The sequence below is a fragment of the Synchiropus splendidus genome, chromosome 1 (genome assembly GCF_027744825.2).
Source record: "Synchiropus splendidus isolate RoL2022-P1 chromosome 1, RoL_Sspl_1.0, whole genome shotgun sequence".
Classification (NCBI taxonomy): Eukaryota; Metazoa; Chordata; class Actinopteri; order Syngnathiformes; family Callionymidae; genus Synchiropus; species Synchiropus splendidus.
The window spans coordinates 28,200,407-28,223,248 of record NC_071334.1 but is presented as its reverse complement, the minus strand read 5'-3'; the positions used below and the strand labels follow the sequence as shown (position 1 = coordinate 28,223,248).

Genomic DNA, 22,842 nt, shown 5'->3' with positions numbered 1-22,842 from the left:
CCAAGAACAGGAAGCTGTGCGCGTAACTAAGTCACATGATCCACGTACATCTTACGTCAATGCGTTAGCACATTTCACCCAATCAGATTCCAGGCGGGAATTTGAACGTTTGTCGCAACCAATCAGCTTCGACGCCTGTCTGCGAGCAGCACTTCCACTTGTGTTCACACCGTTGTTGTTGCTGCTCACTATTTGACATTTTATATCGCAATATCTTTATTTAGGCGTGTGCGTAGACGGTGAACACATTACAGGACGATTTGACATTCAAGCGGTAAGTCGGGAGTGCGGAAAGGAGCAACGTCGGCTGTTGCTGACCGCGATGTTAGCAATAGCACCTACCGGCCGCTTCCTGAGGGAGTGGGATCTGTGTTAGCAACATTTAGCATAACAACATGTGTTGGCGATCTGGAAAGGAATGCGTCTTACCTTTCTATTTTCACGATTAATGAGTACTTATATAATAAAGTACATTACTGGCAGCATTTAGAGTATAGTAAAAGTAATCGCTAGCGCAGAGCCGCCCGTAACGGTTATGAATCGGTTCTGACAACCAGGGTGACCGTTGTGTGGTGCTTTCTCTCTTATTTAACATGAATGAATGTTGATGGCTATGTTTATGTTTAGTTAGCCCAATGTAGGGTGGTTTGGCATCAGACAGCATTGTAGTGTTAACCTCCAACAGGTAAAGGCAATAAGGTTATAGTTAAGTGACCTCAACGATATTGGGAAGTGAATGTATGTAAACAGAATACACACATTGACTGAAAACCTATAACAGCGTTGTCTCACTCATCCGTGTAATGACCCATTTGCTGACCTTGTATTGGATTATTTTCAGATGACGGCCGCCAATGAGTACAAACTGAACCAGACGCCGGAGGATGGCATCTCGGCTGTAAAGTTTAGTCCCAGTGCATCCCAGTTCCTGCTGGTTTCGTCCTGGGACTGCACTGTTCGTCTCTATGATGTTGCAAACAACACGATGCGGATGAAGTACCAGCACACTGCACCGGTTCTTGATTGTGCTTTCTATGTATGTCACTTTTTTGTCCAAACAATCACAGAGTCTTTAAAATTGAAATCATGAAGATCATTGAGATTATTCTTGTTTTTTTCTTTCCAGGATCCAACACACGCTTGGAGTGGAGGTTTGGATGCTCAGATAAAAACACATGACTTGAACACAGACCAAGGTATGACATGCATGATGCAGAAATTCTTCTTCTTTAATACAGAAAGAAACATGTTAGATTAGAACCATGTCCATTTTTTCTAATATGCATATCCTGTTCTTCCCTGTGCTTTGAAACAGACACAATAGTGGGAACACATGACGCCCCTATTCGTTGTGTGGAATATTGCCCCGAAGTTAACGTAATGGTTACGGGCAGCTGGGACAAGTCAGTTCGTGTTTGGGATCCACGCACACCATGCCATGCTGGAACATTTAGTCTGCCAGAGAAGGTATCAAGTAATTTTGTTTGGGTAGCTTCAGTGTGTGTGTATGCGTAAAATAAATATTTAGCATATGATTGTAGTTGACTAGCACGGGAGTGTCACACTTACTTGTTTTTGTCCAAGGTGTACACACTGTCAGTGGCAGGAGACAGGCTGATTGTTGGCACCGCTGGTAGACGTGTCCTGGTGTGGGATCTGAGAAACATGGGCTATGTCCAGCAAAGGCGAGAGTCCAGTCTAAAGTACCAGACACGTTGCATTCGAGCGTTCCCCAACAAGCAGGTACCCTTCCTTTTTCCTCACATAACTGATTTAGAAGATGCTCTTAAAGCAAGATGAGCTTTGGAATATACAATCTCACCCAGTCTATAAATATTTAAAGTATAACGTCTTGTATAAACAAAGAAGCAGACAAACACTATAGCATTTTGAAAGACCTGCAGCAACTCCCTGTGAAACCACATTATTAATTAAAATGCCATTTAGAACAGAGACATTTGTACATTAAAGATAATGTGCAGGTGTATGCAATATTATATTTCTGACAAGTTCCTGCATTGAATGTTTGGCAGGGTAACCTGGTATTTTGTGTCTCCAGGGCTACGTCCTCAGTTCAATCGAGGGTCGTGTCGCTGTGGAGTACCTGGACTTGAGCCAGGAGGTTCAGAAGAAGAAGTACGCCTTTAAATGCCACCGACTGAAGGAGGAGGGGATCGAACACGTTTACCCCGTCAATGCCATCTCGTTTCACAGCGTTCACAACACGTTTGCCACTGGTGTGGATTATTTCTACTGCAAAGTGAAGTAAGAAATGTAGCGAGTTGTACAGTGTTTTTTTTGTGTGTTGTTGTTCCAGGTGGCTCCGACGGATTTGTGAATATCTGGGATCCGTTCAACAAGAAACGTCTCTGCCAGTTCCACCGCTACCCCACCAGCATCGCCTCGCTCTCCTTCAACAACGATGGCACCCTGCTCGCCATTGCAGCCTCTTACATGTACGAGAAGGGCGACATCAGCCACCCGGAGGACTCCATCGTAATTCGCCAAGTTACAGATGCTGAAACTAAGCCTAAGTGAGTCCAAGCCCCAGACCAAGTGTCAGTTTGTCCCACTTGTGGCTTATCAATGTCTCTAACTCCAAGTTCTATGTTCAACTGCTCACGGCTGCAGATAAGATTTAGACAGTTTGTTTTTCATAAGCATTTCATAACGTTTCACTTGGCTACAACAGAAGAATTCTACCCACTGCCCAAATGCTCATTGTAACATGCCGCTCATCAATAGCTGTGTAATAAAAACTGCCACTGTTTACACTGACATGTCAAATGTTTTAACACCTGAGACCATTAAGGGCTAAGTTAAGACAGCATGAGGATTGTCTCAATAACATTGTTGGGTTCAATAAGTTATTTCTTCCTACTTAAATGTCAGTTTGTGATCAAATTACTACAACTTTTGTAATTAGAGTGGAATGACCTTGTGTGAGTTAGTGGGCGTTTTGTTCAGAAAGACACTTTTAATGTGCATCTTTTAGTCATTTTAGGATGAGAAAGTTCATGAGGTTCTCTGTGGGCCCTATTTAACATTATAGATATGTGAAAGCCAACTGTGTTATGTTCCATATGTTAAAAGAGACGACAAAAAACTACAAAACTTTGGTGTTTGGGATTCACCTGCGTCCAATATTTGTGTTGAAGTTAATGGATCTTTCCATTTCTTGGTTCGCAGGTCAACTTAAGTCTGCCTTTGTTTGGTTCCCTCTGCTTTTGAAGCCAGTGTTCAGGTTAACGGCTGGCGTCCTGTTAAACTTTACTATAAAGCCCTGTCTTTCCCTTCTTTTACAGTTTTCTTTTTCCTCTGTGTCTTTTTAATGTCTTTAATAATATTCCCCTCCTCTCTGTTAAATATTTCATTGTGTCGGTAAATTCATATTCTAAATAAATCTTTGTTTTTTTTCCACTCAACTTGTACCCATTGTCTTGGCATTTCAGTTGGGATCAGTGCGTAAGTTGATTCATGTGTTTTGTGAATAGGAGTGGACCTAACTCATGCATGTGGATCTATAAAAACGTGTTATTGAAAAGCCTTCAGTCATTTCTATAAAGAAAAATATGATCAAAGTTATGGCTTTATTCCTTGACAAGGTGTTAAGGTGGTACTAAGGGGTCGCAATTTTAGGCAGGCGGCAATCTAGTTTCATATAAACCATTTTTTAAAAATATGCACATACAACATAAAATATTCAATACACACAACATTTTTTTAAATGTACGACTTCAAATTAATGACTGTAGAAGTGGCTCCAAAGATCAGTGAATCACTCAGAGAAATGTCTTTTTGTTTTTTATCTCGTGTTTCTGAGCTGTTTTGGAGGGATATGAATTTGGACAAGGTCCCACTGAAGTCTAGCGCATGTCTATTGTTTTCTTCCGACGGTTCACATTTTCAATTGCGGCTAATGTGATTTGTGAAGCCCTTCAGCCAAACCACAGGAGAAGATAGCGACGTCAATTATTCTATTTAAGAGCGCCAATTTTTCCTCCTAATGGCTCTATCTTCCTCGGCGGTATCCTGGAAATGATTAGTCGGAATTGGTCATATGATGTAACTAATTCCCATGATTGTCAATAATGACCGTGTCTTTGACGTGGGTTTATCATTGCAGCTTAATATGAAATGGCATTCATTTTCAAAGGTTATTACAACTCATGGGGCAGATGGAAGAGAAGCCCGAGGGGTCGCTGCTCGGCTGCGAAGTGAATTACCTTGTTTAATGTCCTCTTTGGATTCCGCTAAATTGGACAATGGACTATCTTGAGTGCATCAGAACTGTTTATGGTTTGTTTGTCTGAATTGGACAGTAGCTCATTTGGCAGGTGCAGATCTAAGTCGTAGTCCCTTTTGCAGTGAGTTCAAAGGCTGTTGCTTTTGGAAGTTAGACGGAACTAAGACCTGAATCCGTATCGAAGGGAGGTCGTGTCTCGATCTGCGTCACATACCTGGTGAAGATTTGTTGCTGCATTTCTTAAACTTGCCCTCTTAATGTTCCTGCACGGCAAGGTGGGCAATATATGATTTGTTTCACTCATCTCAGTGATGTGATCAAAGAATTGAAACAGTCATCCAGTAAATGATTGCAATCTCTCTCTAGATCAGATGGTGTCGCCGTAATGATTCATTTACAGTATTTGGTTGCTTTGGCAAAGACCCACTGAAGCATGTGTGGATGTGCTCTGGTTTCGCACCCCAGGAGTGGTGCAGACAGTTTGGCTCAACATGAAACCATGGCTTGACGGCTAAAGCGGGTGACTCTGCCCCAAAAGCCTGACAAGTGCATTTAATCCAACCACAGGAGGCTCAGATGTTGACTGTGGATGGATCAGACAAGGCTTTATCTGGCCTCTAATGTCAGGATGACGCTCATGTGAGGTGGAAGGTAACCAAGTGAAATGTTGAGCTCAGTTTACCCTTTGAACACAGAAGTCTTTCCTTATTGAACGAACTCATTCGAAAGTGAAAAACAACGGAGTCTCCTGCTGTTCTGTTCCATCTATCCACTTGGTCGCTGACCTTCTCTACACCATGCCTGAACTTGGCAAGATGTATCTATACAGTCTTATGTCACCATATAAATAATGAAATGTTTTAAAATATTTTTTAAGATTAATTAGTGTGATTAATATAATTTAAATTCTAGTTATTTTCAGACTGTGTTACTTCATCATTACAGTTGTGCAATATGATTGGAAAGTTTTACAGCACACTTAAAGATATCCTTCTTTTCTACTGTTATATTGCCACCTCCCAATGGTGTTTTTGAAATGTTCTCTTCAGAGATGCATTATGCAGATGAAAAATAAGAGTTGTGGCCCTCGGAGGAGATTCAATGTCCAGAATCTCTGTCTTCTGTTATCACGCTGCTTTTGCACATCCAGAGTGGACAGCAGCAGGCACCTCTTTACAAGTGGTAAATCCTGGACACAGACTTGGGTCCCCTCCTGCTTGTCTTGCTCAACTAGCCAAAAATGGCTGAGGCTTTACTTTGGTTGCCACATCTCCTCACCCCGCTGCCCCCAAAGAGCTTCCGTCAGTGGGCAAGACAACATGTCCTCTGGTAATGTAGTTACATTAGAGTGTAATTAAAACAGCTCAAGGCCATTTATACTTCTCCCCGGTTTCACACCCACAGCCGCTATCCATCTCCTTCCAGTCAGGCAGTTGGGGAACATGGGACTGACCTGCGGTGGAACAGGGGAGGGCTCAGAGGGGCGAGGGCTACAGTAAATCAAAAGACGCTCCGAGGTTCTAGTTTGGCTCGGAGGCTTTGTGCCACTAATTGATCATGTAGGAATGGAGTGTGAGACATTTGTATTATAAATAACATTTAGTCTGATGCTGGTCCTTTACCTTTAATAAATATCTGAAATGATGGTTGGCCGTGCAGTGAAGAAGCCGTTGTAATAATGACTCATATGACACACATTTTTGTCATATGTGTCACACAAGGCTGTTTTGCTTTGGCGTGGCTCCATAAAATATTTGCAAAATAATCTCATAATCCTGTTTCTAACTCCCTGGAACTACACACGAACCCACCGCACCAAAATACAACCCAATTATCATGTTTGGACAACAACCATCTTGAAGTCCTTTTTTAATGTTTGATTAATAAAATGTCATGTTTATCCAACTGAAAACATTATTGGTCCATAAAAATGTTGTGTTTGCAAAAACATAATGATGTCTGTGAATCCGATGACTTGTAAAAAGGCTCCTGTTGGATTAGTTTGGAGTGACAGTTTTGTCTGTGTTGATAAGAAATAAAAGCAGCTTGCCCATGGATATTTGGAGAACTTATCTCTAACTCAAGGTAAATAACTCGCCTCGCTGTCACACCTTTCTTGTAGACGAGCCCTTGTTGATGAATAATTCCGTGGCCACTGGGTGAGAGGTTACGGTTCCAGTAATTGTGGTTAGCTTTGCAGGACTAATGCACCACAAGTTTGTGGCTCAAGTTTCAGCCCTCCATTCACTGCAGTCAGGATTTACTAAAGTGTGTGTATCTATTTCACCCTTCACTTGCTACTGTTGGAGGATTCTCGGCATGAATGACGCGGTAAGCCGACAACTACGTGTTGATTGTTGAAGAATCCAAAAAAAGAATCGCTCCGTCTGTCAACAGTGTGACTCATGGGTGACACCGCTGAGTTCCCCGGGGCCAATAATTTCAGATCACAGATCAATACGAGCCATTTCCTGTCAGTCCACATTTGCATCATATAAATTAATTGTACCTTGTAAGTCAGTGTCTGGATGACATCTAGGTCAAGAGACAAGGGGTATTGTGGTGCTGCTTTCGGAGCAGAGGGGATCTCATGGGTCTTAAGTGACAGCACTGCTGATCTGTTTCCTGCTCTTAGCACTCTACTGGAGTTGTGTAACTGAACTTTGTTTATGTGGATGTTCAAGAAGGTGGACGAAGGAAGGCTGTAAAGGGATCGAGTGAACAAGTGTTTTCATCATAGTCACAATGACAGTTTACTTCTAATGCAAAAGGCAAACACCTTAAACCACATAATGATGTTAACAGTAATGCATTTAATGCTAACCGTGTTTCCGTTGTTGCTCATGACAAACATAAGACTGAGAGATGCTTCAATTTAATAAAGACACCAAACAAGTCCTGCAAAACAGTTTTGAAAATAACTGTTAATAATTAATCATCATGACACTTTTCAAAATAATAAGTCTGTTCTTATTTGCACAGAGACTGTAAAATATTTGTAATATCAGATGGAATGTTTAGCCATCTACAGGCAGCTTTAATTCATTATCATAGAAGCACAGAATAGATAAGAAAGTGCAGTTTCTAAACGCCACAAACTTAAATTCATGTCAAATAAATGTAAGAAATGTAAGTGTGATCCACAGTCACCATAAAACAATGCTCATATACCTGATGTTGCCTGCAGAACTAAAGCAAAGTCAAATGTTTTAACATCAAAATTTAAACACGTTTGTCCTTTGTGTCCTCAATATCAGACACTGCGAGGCCTCAATATGACGATTTGTTATCAATATGTGCCGTTAATTTTAGTCCAACGTTTTGCTAAGTAGAAAAAAAAATCCATGCTATTGAACATGGAGTACATTTGCGATTTCCTGAGTGAGTTCCGTCTGTGTGATCGCTAGCCACGGTGCATTACACGACTCCATCAATGTCGCTGTTTTGGTAAACTACTTTTGATTATTGGACATTATGACCAGCGTGTTGTCGCATCGACTCGATGCAGATTAAGCATTAAACTAATGTGAGCCAAAAGATCAATGTGGCTAAAACACACGGAGGAGTCTGTCTCTAATTCGTCACCGTCAGCACATTATATTAATATTGATGGCTGCAGCCTCAGGCCGGCGCATTTGTTTGTCAGATTTGTGGCTGACGTGCCAGCAGCCGTCGAGCAGCGCACGTTTCTCTCTTCTACTATTGATCTTCTCATAGTTCCTGGTAATCTGGCATCTGACACATTTGCTAACATTATATGAAGCAGGTCAGAGTTAATGAAGGTCCATGATGGATGATGTTGTTCACCTCACTAATAGCTGTCACGCTCACGTTTGCGAGGTGGTCCTGAAGTGTGCATTATTCCCAAATAATATGAGATCCCACCGTTCACAGCATAAAATTGTAGTTATTGGCATGAAAACAACTGAATAAGTCTTTTCACTAAATGACTTCCTCTCTGTCATACTTTTAATGTAAGGGGTTTCCCAGCCATTTTACACAATCTGCATTTGTTCTGGTCTGTTTTCACAATGCTTAAGTTTCCAATGCACTTGTCTTTTAGTTACACATTGGTCGACTAAACTGTGTGGATGTGACCGGATGAGCAGGGGTCAAAGATGGTTCAAAAGCTGGGTCAAAAACACAGACTGACTCCATGCGTCACCACAAACGAAAACAGCGGCGTACTTACAGATGATTGCATTTCTGTATAGATCTATGTAAACTCATTGTGCAGTCTGAACAGATCCCATATTGATCAGACTTACCTAGTTATAACATGACAAAATATTCTGGGGCAAATCTGAATATGGCTGTTTTGACTCAGCCAGCGTTCTGCGAGTGCTAGCACGGAAACTGTTCTTCTGTAAGAAGTTGTTAAAAAATAACTCATTCATGTCACATGCAATTTAGAAAAATTGACAACTGTCCTGACTTTAATTTTTTATTGTGACACAGGAAATAGTCATTACGCTAAACAACAACATAAACATAACCAATGGCTTGTGTAGGCTCCATCCACAGTACTATGATTCTTTTCAGTTACAGTTGAGAGGACGCAGCCTTTGTTGTTTACAGTTTCCAGCTGATGTGGAGATGAGATTATTTTACTCCAACTTACAACAATGACAGTATAATTGTAATACAACAAACAGACAACTAATGGAACCATTCAACCATTTGCTGACGTGTCTACAAACATCAATAAAAGTACATAAAGTCACAACTGAAAGACAAAACCACGGTTAAAAAAGGCACCAATATTTTAAAACCAGATAAACAGCTGAAACAAAATTCTTAAAATTGATTGAATAAAACATGTTTAATGTGGCATCAAAGACCTTCATGATGAAACAATAGTCATATTATTGCAACGGGATCCTGTATTGAAACATTTTTTTGGGGGGGGGATGACCAACACTTGAGTTTGACGATTACAAACACTTACAAAAACACCATACTTGATAAGTTCCTGTACAATTATAACAGAGCAGATGAGGACAAACCCTTCTAACAGACACTCACATGGAATATAAAGAAATGAAGAGCCTCCACTCAGCATTAAAAGTGCTTGAAGAGAAATAACAACCATTTGTGACACCTGCTCAAGAGTGAGCAGTACCTGAACAAATCCCTATAGAGGTCACACATTAGTTGAAAACATGCAAACACCTTGCTCTACAAATGACCTGAATATGAACGTACACAGTGGTTTTGTCAGCATCCCTCAGGTAAAACAGACATTGTAAAAAAGAGGAGTTAAGAGTCATGTTTTCAGGTAGCTGAAGATAACATCCACACAGAGAGCTCCTTCTATTGCATTAGCTAAAGGCACTGATATCTTGATGGAAATAACTGAGTTTAGGCCATTGCCAGGCACCAAGAATACAATTGCTAGCTGTTAGCACAGCCGTTCAAGCTGGCTGTGAATGAATAGTACTGGTGAGCGCTTCCAAAATATGCGTCTACATTCGTGAAACCTTACGTTAAAGAGCAGCCAATCTCCAAATCCAACTTCACAGAGTCATTCATATGTTTCAAATGTCCTCTCCCTGATGAAGTCTCTCAACCTGACGTTGCTGCAGGTTGAAGTTATTACTTTGTAAAGACCATAAGATGCATGATATAAGACGGTTAGGTCAGCATTATGATCTTAATTAACACCTGTTGTGTGTGCGTACGCATGAAAAACACCTTTTCCAGTCGATGAATCGATGATACTGTACCGGAACAGAGAGACAGAACTGAGCCAAGTCTCTGTCATTCAACTGGTGTTAAACACAAAGGTGGTCCAAGTGTGCAGGCAGGACGGTGCACATCAGCTGGTTTGGACTGACAGGGAAGTGGAGCTTTGGCTGCGAGAGATTTTAACTGCCCTTCCTTGGAGTTTAAAGGAGGCCTTCTGAGGGCAGTGGCGGGCACGTTCCACCAACCTTAACCACTTGTACTTCTGTTTTTTTTCTCTCCTAATGTCAGTCATGAAGTGTAGATTTGAACAGCCCATTAAATGAAGACTCTTTGTGTGAGACAACTGCATAGCTTTCTCTTGAAAAAACTGTAAACAAAGTGGGGATAAAGCGGATAAAGCCCTCAGTTTCGCAAATCACACACCTCCTGTGAAGAAGAGTCACACCTGAACCTGATATTGACGTAGGTGCATTTTGTCACCAAAAGAAGTGAGCCTTCACAACCTGTTCCTCGGGACACAGATATATATAATCATCTGTAAATGCAGCTGACTGGATGGTCACACTTCAAGTGCATTTCCAAATGAGATCAGTTGTTCCACAACTTGATTTAACACAAATAATTCTTCAGTGGTAACCAGGTGACAGTAATGATTAACTAACTAAGCAGCTTGGCTAACCGACTTGTGGGTATTAGCACAACAACAAAGACATTAGTGCTCATTTCTCCCCATTCAGTTACAAACTCATTTCTAGAAATGAGCACTAATTTTCCCATCTAAAGTCACTCACAGAACTAGACTCAGAATAAGGCACTTGCTTGAATGTACTTTTGCTCAAGTTCAAAGCTGAAGTGGAAAATCAGTTGCCAATACACAACACTAGGTGTCCATTCATATGGAAGTGTTGACTTAAGATGAGCTGCTGTGCTATTTGCATAGTCCCAAATTCATTGTCCTTAAAAAGTCACGCATTTAACTGCATATATAAAGAGCAATGTTTCCTCGCTGTCTCTCATCATACACTTCAGCTCCACTAAATTCAGTCGAGCCACATTCAGTTCACTGTCATTCATCATATGCTGAGTGTGATGCTGTGAATAGAACCAGCGGGAATTTTGGAATCCGCCTCCTCTCCACTGATCTTGAAGACGACAAAGGTGCTGGAGGAGATGGTGGTGGAAGCGGTCACGGTCTTACCCAGCCAGCCGGGGGAGCCACGCTTGTATAGTTTGGCGGTGACCTGCAGTTGGAGAGAACAAAACCATGTGTGAAAGGGCAGTGTCAAACAATGCCTCTTTAATGCTTCTTATAAAGATTAATTCATCACCAAAAATAAACACAAAATTGTCATACATAATTCGCAAATAACTGATGGCTAAAATGAAGTTGAAAACACATGTTGTTTGACAATACAGGATCTGGTAATTTAATGAAATGTCACAGTAATAAATGTCACGAGACAATTTGTGAAAACTACTACTATCTAACTATCATCAATTGACCATTGAAACACAACATTTTGTCTTGTTTACAGACAAACCGAAGACATAATCCACCTGTTAATACTGTAAACTAGCAACTGTAGCGATAAATAGTCCGTGAAACAGCATTATTGTGTATCACTGAGAAATTTTAAATTTTCATCTGCAGTGGGAGATCTTTGAAAGGACGTGCACGACAGGTCTTTTTTCCCCTACGAATCTGATTTGCAATCTGATGGACAGGACACAACTTTAGTCCATAGATTTCATAAAACAGCGCTTTTTTTTCTGCATTTTGAGTCGGAGCAGTGGTGGTCTGATCCAGAATAAAAATTAAATTAACCTGCAAGCATTTTTAATTCTCGCCTGTATTTTGCGCAGAGTCATCCCTTGGGTGATTTTGGGTAGGTTGTAGGCCATAATCCACTTTAACACCACAGGAAAAGTGGCTGTTGTGTTTGAGCCTGACAATGGAGCCTTAACTAGATTTAGACGTGCGGGTAATTGAACCACGGTCCATTTCAAACACGAAACCTCGCTGTCTCTCTCTTGTTTGGCTGCATTTACACCAGATAACAGAATATTACAGTGCCTTTTCACAGCTCCATTTTCTTTCACTTTAGCATTAGGCAATTTTTCAATTATTACTTTTTTTCCCCTGTTCTTTCATCCACTGGCTCTCCATAATGTCTGGGCCTTTTAGTTAATGGCAGCGACAGTCAGAGCCCAGTATATCGGCTCTTGTCCATTTCGCAGGTCATTGTAAAAGCCCAATAGGCCTTTTATTAGACCGACATCAAAAGGCAGATAAGCATTAGAGGTGGAGAAAATACCCGGCACTAGATATGCTCCCTCTTTCCTTTGTCTGCTATTGAAAGTGATCATTTTAATAGTGAAGAGGTTGCTGAGCTCCAGGGCTGATGGGAAGTGCGACAGCCCGGCACGCACAAACACCTGCACACTCCGGCTGATACCCTCATTATCTGCAACAAAGGCCGCCGCCATGGCATACTCAAGTCTTTGCACCATTTATTTAGTTATTATGACGCATTAAAACACAGAGAAAAGCCAAACTATTGTGTCTCATCCAGCAGAAATATGTAACATGATTTTTTTTAACAATGCCATCGCACACTTCAGGCTACTTGAGGCTTTTTAATTTAGTAAAACGCCCGGCTGGCAGGTGGTGACAGAGGAGCAAACACAAAATAATTAGACGAGTAAAAAAAAAAAAAAATAGTTGTGGATGGTAATCCACTGAGTCATTTAATGGTTCAGTGCGTCCACTTAAGTTGAATGGTTACTCACACACTGGTATCAAAGCGAGGCAAGGAGAAATATTTTTCCTTGTTTCCTAAGGGAATCAAGAGTGTGGCACGCTCTCAATGGAAACACTGACCGTGAGTTTATTCAAGCCAACAACTCAGGAGTTTACGGCTAAGCACAGACGTACTCCATGTGAGAGACAAAGCTAGGACAGTTATTATTATTATGTGGAAATTTTAAAAAAATGTAAAAATAAATAAAATATCAAAATAGCCACCATTTGCATTGTTGGCAGCGCTGCAAACCCTTGGCTTTTTTAATAAGCTTCATGATGTAGTCACCTGAAACACTTATCAGGTGACTACATCATGAAGCTCCTCACGAGAAGCCAAGAGTGAGCGCAGCTGTAATCCAAGCAAAAGGTGCTTTGAGTAATTACACACTTTTTTGTTTACTACATAATTCCATACATGAACATTCATAGATCTGACGCCTTCACTGAGAATCAACAATGTAAATGTTGTGGAAATTAAGAAAAGGCATTGAATTATAAATGTGTCCAAACGTTTGGCCTGTCCTGTATCTGTAATAACATTATACAGTGTGGTGAGGGTTTTTTCAGTCTTTATAACTAGATTAAGCCCCGAACCCATTCAGAAAGCTTATCATAAGCTACTATACATGATTATGAACATTCAAAACATCTTCTATTGAGCCGTATTATGATGTCTTACAAATATACAAATGTACACTGTTATCAGGCAAAATCTATTTCTCAGTTCCTGACATAGGAGTTGAATATCCAAATGAAGTGCTATCACAATGGTTGCAGCGACAAACCAAGATTAAGAGTAACGCTAAAACTATATCTATAGTATAGCGAAACTCAGACGCAGTTGAAGCAGAGGGGTCGAAGTGTAATTGTATCTTAGGTGGAGATACAACTGAAGTGCTAAGAATGGTGGTCAAAGGTGTCAATGAGCTCAAGTTTGCCCTGCTGATGCACCTAATCTTTCAAAAAGTCACTGAAGTGAGAAAATTCAATCACTGGCTTCCAGTAGTGTTATTAGGTCTAGAATATGCTTGCAAATACTTCTAAGCACTTCTAAATTACAAAAAGAAAGAGAAAAAAAACTTGTGTCACAGAGGCAACTACAAAAAAAAACTCTTCTTAATAGAGTCACATGACACCTAGACAGACTGAGCAAATTAAAACTGGTTAAATGATCTATCAACCTGTCAGCGTCCTGATAATATTAAACTGTAGCACTTTCAAGTCAATGTCTACAACAATCACCACTTCAAGCACAGACAGGTCCAAGTGTGTGTGACACTTGTGAGGACCCTCGGGCTGAAGGTCGGGTGTCATACAAAGGACCGAGAGCTCACCTAACCGTGATCCGCCTCTCACTTTCAGGGTTGGGATTGGGGGGGTGAGTTGTGTGGATGACATCACTGCTCACATTTCAACAAGTTGATCTGCTGCTCTTATTTACCGTCTGCTAACAGTGCCGACTCTGATTCGCCGATCACTGGCAGGGATTGGACAGGAAGCGGAACGAACCGCTCTCTCTTCCAGCCTCCTGAGCAGAAGACAACACTTGGCCAAAATGGTTGAAATAATCTCGAGTAAAGTTGAATCATCTCTGCAAGCAGAGCATGAAAAAGGTGCAGCAAATTCAGCGGCTGAAGTGTGTGACGGTGCATCGACGTGTCGCCACCTGTGAGTATCCCCATTCATGAAGTTCAGATTTTTCTCCTGATAGAGTCAAAGGACCCCGGCGGAGTATCAGTCAGCAGCAACTGTTACCTGGAGCGATGGGTGCCGTGTTTCAGCTGAACTCTGAGTGAGCGTAACGCCATACGGGCTTCAGACGGGCGGCTCATTGTTCACAGACGCAGATGTGGGAGGAACACTGGGAAACACTATATAACCCTGCATGTAGTATCAGACTGGCAACAAAAGCTATATGCAATTCCAAGTTCAAACACTGCTAGTACGCATGTAGCTCTAGCGCAACAACCTGAGGCGGCACAGCTGAGCTTAGGTCAAGGTAAAGTGAGTGAAAATCCTATACTGTATCCAGACATGCGACTTTAGTGACAGTGTAGCAAGTGCACTCCGAGGCAAAGATACTTGCAGTCTAATGTCTTTGTCTCCAAACAACCTGCCTCAGATCACAGGAAGCCATTCAACTCCGCAACGACCATCTCGTCTACATCCATTCAGTCTGCTCCAACTTTGCTTCCAACCTGATAAGTGCGTTTTCTGTGAATGCTTGGAGAACGAATCCCTTTCCCCTCCTTCTCCTCAATAGGTCTGGTCGTCTGGTCGACTTGGGGAGCTCAATCTAGGTCTGATTTAATTTGCTTTTTACGAACATCTCTAACAGCATTAGCCCCCTGAGCATACACCGACTGGCCCCATCTGACTCCATTAACTCCCAAATCTGATTTAAAAGCATATTGATGCCGTCCATTATTAAGGGTGATTATGAAAACAACAATGGGCCAAAGTGTCTGTTAACCAGTTTACCTCACATAACTGTAACAGATGGCAGGGCTGGCGCTTAAATACTGTACGTGCCGCGGAACAACCCTTTACATTACCTCCAAGGTGGTCAGAGGAAATGACTAGAACCAGACTGCAAAGACAAAAACAGTAAACACAGACATCTCTCAATGGCTCATGATTCATTTCCTATTAGAGGAGTTTGATATCCACTATATCTACCACAGCTGTTTCAGCTGTTCAATTCCTGGCATCCTATTATGATCGTCGTAAAAAAGGGCAAAAAGGTGCTCATAAAAAATTCTAATGGTTCCAGTCGGTCCACTTTGTTCTCCTCGATTATCAAGAATGGCTTTTGAAGCTGTAATTAAGTGTCTCCGCAGCACTCAGACTCTTCATTATTCATGAGTCACCATTGATCATATCACGCAGCAGACACTGTGGGGATGACTGTAATAATAAAAAAAAGGGGATAATAGCTGCCGTTGTCACCGCACACACTTCACCCGATGACAGCTGGGATTGGCTCTAATGACCCCGCAGAGTCTGGCCTGGCAGTGAAAGGAACTGTGATTCGTATGACTTTTTGTTTGACCACTCAAACAGCGTGCATCCCTTTGATGGAATATTCAGAACACCAATATTGTGGATGACTGTTTGTTCATGTCTTGTGTTGAACTCTCCCAAAACCAAGCAACTCTCAAGCTCAGGGGTGACCGGCCGCCACCTCACTCCCTGTTTTTAAACCTCTTCTAAAAACTCAACTGGCTTTTGAGTCATTTATCGTCGAGTCATGTTCTCTCTCTCTTCCCAATATGTTGTGAATTATTGCACCATCACTTTTGTCCTTCACCAGTACAGCAATTGGGTCAACACTGTTGGAAAAATGCTCCAAGCTCAAGATCTTTTTGTCGTATATATAAAAGAATAATGCTGCCAATATGCGGACCAAACACTACGATGTGGAAGAGAGTACATTCAGTATTACCATGTCATGTTATCATTGCGAAATAGATAAAGATAGACATATTAAGTAGAAAAATGGCAAAAGGAACGTGGTTGTTAGTGAAACTGTACTTCCCTTTGGAACAAAAGCAAACTGGGATGAAATGTTGATCAAGCTGCATAACAGTGGAAAACACGTTGTTACACTTATCTTGACATTATTATTATTCATATTAACAACAACAACAACAACAATAATAATAATACATTGGAAAATATCTAAAATAATAATACGCAGTTAGAATAATTCATGTATTAATGCGACATAACGGGGGCAATTTTGTCTGTTCCAATGGGAACTTTTGTTCATGACATAAAATATATGACCCATCAATGACAAGCATCTGGAATCAACTCTTGTTTTTTTATTTTTATAGAACTTCAGGCTAAGTCGTTTCTTCCTGAAACACTGAGAATTTGCTATTACAATACTGCAACAGAAAACATTGTCTGTGGAGAGTCTTACAGCAAACACAATCTTCTTGTTCCACTCGTTGAAAATTGCAGGATATAACCAGGATTTTCGAAATTTCTGTAATTGCAGCACGACTCTTGAAAGGAAACTAGGGTTGGAAATCATTTTCAGCACAAGAGCGTGTGTAGGAAGCTACAGAGGAACGTTAACCATGCAATTACACATGAGAAGAAGAGTGCCGCAGGAGCACAAGTGTCTGTGATGAACTCAGTAAGACACTAGCACTCAAGCCAGTTATACATTGTAATAGGGACTGATTAAACGGCGTACAAATCCAGGGTTTTTTTTTTCACTCGAGTCACTGAAGAGTCCAGTGCATACGTTAAAAGTGACGGTGACTCTGTAGTTCCTCAAAATTCATCAGACAGTGGGCTTCAGCGGGCTACGGAAAAGGGCTCTTCAGACGCTCTTTTGTTAATTTAGTTAAACATCAACTGGGAGAGTTCATGCTTTCCCCACACCTACTTAACACGTATGGAGATTGAGCTTCTGTCAATTTGAATAAATGTTTAAAATAACTGCACAGCCATTAATATTCATTACAAACTAATGCGTGGTTGGGTCAGAAGTACACACAGCGACCGAGGTGGTTTTTCAGAGCAAATGTTTATAGTGTATACTTGATTTTATTGGTCTTTACAACTTTCAAATACTTCACTATAAACAAATTATTTGAGCAAAAGAAGTGCACAACGTCAAACTTTATATCCTAAATTGATATTTTACCAGATATTTCCACGTCAGATTTATAATACTGCTTTAAAACACTGCTTTAGTCATTGGTCACTTTTGAGTTCAGTTTTAAAAGTGGATTTAAAATATCTCAACCACCTTATCACTACAGTGGTATGTTGTTTTTTTATGGACATAGCTTTAATATGTCCAACTTTTAACAATGTGTTCTCTGCTGTCTAACTTGAATTCAAATCCTTCAGTGAAAGAAAAAATAATTCACAATAGCTCAATGGTGGCCCTGGCTGTTTGCCTTTTGTCTGCCTCCATTCATTAACACCACAAAGCTGTTGATGCCTTCCCTATAACCACTCCGCACACCGGTCTCTCCTCATAGTCATGTGCATCCTGGGAGACGCTCCAAAGAAAGGAATGCCTCCAGTGTGTGACATTAACAAGCTACAATTTTGAAGAATCCCTCAGAAGAGATAGGCAGCACGTATCTCCAGCAACATGATGACTTGTGCTCTCTGTTAACTGAGATGTTGGTGATTCTCCTGCTTTCATCCGAGGGCTTTGACTTGGGGTTGACTTGAGGTGAGATTTGTGGGGACTTCTCAAGCAACACATTTTAGAAGAACAATTTGGTGAGGAAAGGGGTGCCAGTAACTCCCACGTGAGCTTTTTCATTTTGAGAGTAAAATGAAAATGTAGTGGCATAAACACAGACAAGAACCTGCTCGATTGTTTTTGTCTTGGATTTCATCTTGACAGACGTTCAAACTGCATGGATCTGCCGACAACAAAACATGGAATAAAGTGCGTAGGATTTTTTTTTAACGTTTATAATGATAGCTTTTCCAAAGACTGATCATCTGACGGTAATAAATCATAGTAAAATCCTCATATACCAAAATACAGTTGAAATTATTGCATGATTATTACTTTCTCTGCTACTGTCTGTCTTTTACACACACACAGACACACACACACACAGTAATTACCGCTCAATCCATACAAATTGAATGAAGCCGGGGCTGCGGTCTAAGAATATAGACCATAATTAATAAATTACAGCCTCTCCACTCAATCATTTTCCACTTTGGGCCATTGTAGACATCCCATTCTCCACAGAGTAATTGACTGCGCCTGCTGAAAACACACCTCGGTGTTGCCTTTGTGGCTGCATCTGTGGTCACCACTGGCAGCCAAACAGATGCCTGAATGGAACAGTCACCGGTATCAGGGATCTTCTCGCCACAGTGTGTTTACAAGACACAAATCAAAAGCCTGCATCATTTCTAGCCTCTGAAAATATGCCTCGGGGAGCTATCAGATTTCACTGCCGCCCCCCCAAGACTCTCCTGGCAGCTGCTGCACACAAGAATGGATAGTTTTGTCATGGGTGGCACAATGTTAAAGACAAGCATCATGGATGTCGATTATCACAGCAAGCATGTAAATGAAATCAAATAAAACAAATAACCATCTGTAGTAAAGAAGACAGAGGATCTGTATATGCTACAGGAACTGTGTGTGTGTGTGTGTTTGTGTGTGTGTGTGTGTTCCCTCGGGCTAAAGAAACGGCCCACAAGGAGACGGTCTAATGATTGTGGGGTCATGTATCAAATACACAGCAGCTGGAGGGAGAGTAAAGTCTGGATGTTGAGGGGGTGACAGACGCCGGCTGCATTTTTGGTTGCAAGACTTTGATGGATGCTGAGTGTAGGTCAGTGGACCTTAACATCTCTGACCCCTGTTGGTGTGTCACCTTTACTTCATTTAACAAATGCACTGACACGTGAGCAAACTGTTGCAGCCTCAGGGAGTCTTCTGCGATTGTCAAATAAGTCATAAACAGGACTGCAATGAGAGGCAGGGCATGGAGGAATTACTGTCATAGTAAAATCACAAATTAAAAAGACATACATATATACCTATAATATGAAGCTTGTCAGCCAAAAAGGTAATTCTCTTTAAGCTAATATAAATCGGTTGTCGATGGGGCCATAATACAAGCACTGTTTCCAATCCACTACTGCCACCTGCTGGGTATGGAGTGGATATTTGCACGTTGGTTGAAGCATGTCGTTCATGAATAACCAAGATCGACTCGGGAATAGTGTCGTTGCCGAGGACTGACCTGAGGATTGTGACCCAGCAGGGCCCACAGGGAGTCAGTGGACAGAGTCTTGACTCCGGAGAACTCAAGTATGTCCGTGTCCTGACGGTTGACAGCGATATACTGGCAGCCCTGGTAGTCTCCTCTCAGCTGCTCGCCCGAACGAAGCTGCATCAGATCCCAAGTTCCCACTTTCTTCAGGACCCCGCGCACCGACTCCATTTGTCTGTATGACAGATGACCTGCAGGACCACAATACAGGTCAGTTTGCTGCATGACCTTACAGACAACAATGAGCCATCTTATGATGCAACTTCAACTAAACTTAGCGTACACACTTTACATTAGGAACCTGTTCATCTCTAGCTGTATTGTGCCCCTAAATGTGATACTTGAAATATGACTGAATATTTATTTAATGACTAATGGAAGCAACGAATATCACTAACCAGAGAGCCAGGAGGGGGTGAGGGCATCCGATATCCAGCCAATGTAACCTGCCTGGAGAGACCTGAGGAAGCTGTCTATTTGGTTGTGAGGGATCAGCTCTGTCTTTTTCTCAAGCTCCTCATCTAGTTGGCAGTCTTCAGAGAGAAAGACGACTTTGGGAAAGACCTGGTTCTGATGCACAGACACACCGTTCCTTCTCAGGTGCCCACATACATTTGCTGTCTTTTCCTGGAGAAGGACACAGATTGTTAGCAGTTGCACATGAGAAAAAAAACACTACTTCACAGTGGCTTACAACAGTGTCAATAAGCCACATCTGTGTAGCTTACCATTTATTAACATGTATTTCATATTTTGCAAAACTAGTACTTTACAGTCATATACCTCCTGCTTATACTAATCTGTTGACAAATGTGTTTTTGCACAGGTTGAGTCCCAGGCTCACGCGTCAGTCACACATTAAATGAAAATAACATGTTGCTTAGTACATGTACATTATCATGACTATTTACATAGCCATCAAATATTTTGTAATGCTGCCAGAAGGGAAGGTTTGGACCAAAGGTTTTAGTTTTAGTTTTAAATATATATATATATATATATATATATATATATATATATATATATATATATATATATATATATATATATATATATATATATATATATATATATATATATATATATATATATATATATATATATAGTTGCATTCATCTGACTGGTAACTAATAAGGGTTTAACAAATGAAAATGTAACACTGCCGCAAACGCTTGTGCAATGCCTTTGAAATAACAAAGAGCAAATACCCATATTTAAATGCATCTACTCAAACAGTGGGTTGCTCGTCTACACAGACGGGAATGACCTCCCACGAGGGAACAGCTGTGTTTACACACTCATCAGCCGTTGTACTCCTGGGGAGAAAACAGCCTAAAAAAAGAATAAATGCATTAGTTTTATTTGGCTGCTACATTTTTACCAGGATGGCTTTGAGAGGATCTTCTGTCTGCTCGATGCTCGTGTTGCTGATGCATTGGTCACGTTCTTGCACTTGGATGTGCCACTTTAGGTTGTGAGCTGAGACCTTCCCTCTCCAGAGTTTGACATCTATACAGTAGAGGCCTTGCCCTGTGTGGGGAGGACATTTGAGTTTATTTGAGCAGTCTAGCTGATAATGTACATTTAGAAGGACATTCCTAGGTGACTGGCAACAACAACTTATCAGAAGACTTTGTACTCTATACTGTTGTCACCATAAATGCTGTGCTGCTGTGGGTCTGAAACTGATCCACAAAGGGGCTGCAGTGGGTGCTGGTTTTTGTTCCAACCAAACCAACACATGCAGTTTAACCAATCGGGTGTCAACTGAAACAAGCAACACTGAGCTGACAATCACCTGGTGACAGTCCTGAGACACCTGACTGGTGAAAAGGTGAAAAAAAATGCACCCACTACGGTCCTTTGAGGACCAGTATGAGATCCTTGATCCAGAGGGATTTTTATTTTCGAGGCATGCTTTAAAAGCTAAGTATGGCAAAGGGCACAATTGGATACCTCACATTTTCTGCATTTGGAAATAAAAAAAATGTAGAAAAAACACATTTTTTTGGAGAAACAGTTGAAGAGCAGCATCATGTTCAACAGCAGCAGCACAGAAATGTCTCCTGAAGCAACCTCCTTCACACATGGTCTCTTGGGTGTTTTATGTTACTCTGATTTTTGGCGATAGGTTGCAAAGCGTCCAAACTTAAAAAAACAGATTCTCAGGTGGTGTCATTCTACATTTTGAATCAGAACCCATGGCCACTCACCCGCTACAAGAATAATGCTGATGTCATCTTTAATTGCCTGGAACTGGTCTGGTAGCCGCAGGTTACAGTAAACATTCTCCTTACTCAGCCCAGTGACTTTCCTGGAAAAAAAAAGAAAAAAAGCACATGATCCTTTTAGTTCGTAAGCTACATTACAGGGGAAACTGCAATGGTGAAAGAACAAACACAACAAATACAACGTATTTTGTTTCTAACTGGATCAATCCTTTAGTAACAGCCAGGTGTTAAAAGCACCTCACACTCACCTGATATGTAGCACGAATTCAGGTAGCGTTTGTTGTCGACTCTGGCCTGGGGAATTTTCTGAAGCTCTCGGGCTGAGAGTAAACAAACTTCCGAGCTGAAGCATCTTGCGTGATCTACAAAGGAAAAAAATAGATCACGACTAACCAACGACATCGATATGAGGATTTCACGTTAGTACGACCAAAGAACATCTGGTCGTTTTCTACAATTGCACCAGTTGTTGTGTTTCAGCCTGAACACACGAGGTTTCATGGCGACAGTTGATACAGTGGTTGTTAAAGAAAAGAATAAAAAAGAAAAACACAATACCTAGTGAAGTCGTCTTTGCGGAAACAAACAAAACCAGCCGCCGCACATTCACTTCGACATCTTCCGCGCGTCACTTTGGCTCATCCACGTGCTTTGCTTGGGTTTCCACGCGATGTCACAGTAGACGGGCGCGCTTTTCCGATGTCCCCCCCTTCGTCCAGCTGTTCTTCCTAGAAGTAAACAACAGACCACGTGCGTCGTCAGCGGCGTCATGTTTCTCCGCCGCAGACGTGACGTCAGCACGCGTCTCCTGGCGCGCAGCGCCAGCGTTCAAAGGGAAACATTTGAACTTGGAAGGAGACGTTGACGGGACGAATCTGAACCAGCACGTTCCTCGTTTGAATTGAAGCAGTTCAATAGGAGACCAAGAGGAAATAAAAAAAGGGAATGGAGCTCCAGGAAAAGAGAAGAGAAAAGGCTTGAGAGTGAGGAATCACACAAAAACAAATTCATTTAACATTTAAAAAGAGACTAAAGTTAATCGTGAATTATTACCATGGGTCACACTATTTCTCTGCTGAACCTGAGAATAAG

General features: G+C 41.3%; 2 protein-coding genes across 4 annotated transcripts; one reads left to right on the top strand and one right to left on the bottom strand.

Moving 5' to 3' along the window:
• Positions 1-125: 125 nt before the first annotated feature.
• Positions 126-14,315, top strand: bub3 (BUB3 mitotic checkpoint protein). Of its 3 annotated transcripts, none has more exons than XM_053854485.1 (8): positions 126-274; positions 842-1,036; positions 1,127-1,196; positions 1,316-1,467; positions 1,585-1,743; positions 2,060-2,237; positions 2,318-2,534; positions 14,192-14,315. In XM_053854485.1, exons 2-8 carry the CDS (start codon positions 842-844, stop codon positions 14,298-14,300), a joined length of 1,080 nt encoding a protein of 359 aa, XP_053710460.1. In that variant the 5' UTR covers positions 126-274; the 3' UTR covers positions 14,301-14,315. The 3 variants fall into 3 exon arrangements, with proteins under 3 accessions (XP_053710460.1, XP_053710462.1, XP_053710463.1); XM_053854487.1 differs by lacking the exon at positions 14,192-14,315 and adding an exon at positions 3,190-3,420; XM_053854488.1 differs by lacking the exon at positions 14,192-14,315 and having other exon boundaries at positions 2,318-3,420.
• si:zfos-911d5.4 (uncharacterized) lies at positions 8,710-22,458 on the bottom strand. Its single transcript, XM_053854489.1, has 7 exons — positions 22,309-22,458; positions 21,999-22,112; positions 21,733-21,833; positions 20,901-21,049; positions 19,918-20,146; positions 19,490-19,710; positions 8,710-11,175 (listed from the first exon to the last, which is right to left on the bottom strand). The coding sequence occupies exons 2-7, from the start codon at positions 22,100-22,102 to the stop codon at positions 11,008-11,010; spliced, it is 972 nt and encodes a 323-aa protein (XP_053710464.1). The 5' UTR covers positions 22,103-22,112; positions 22,309-22,458; the 3' UTR covers positions 8,710-11,007.
• Between the last annotated feature and the right edge of the window lie 384 nt (positions 22,459-22,842).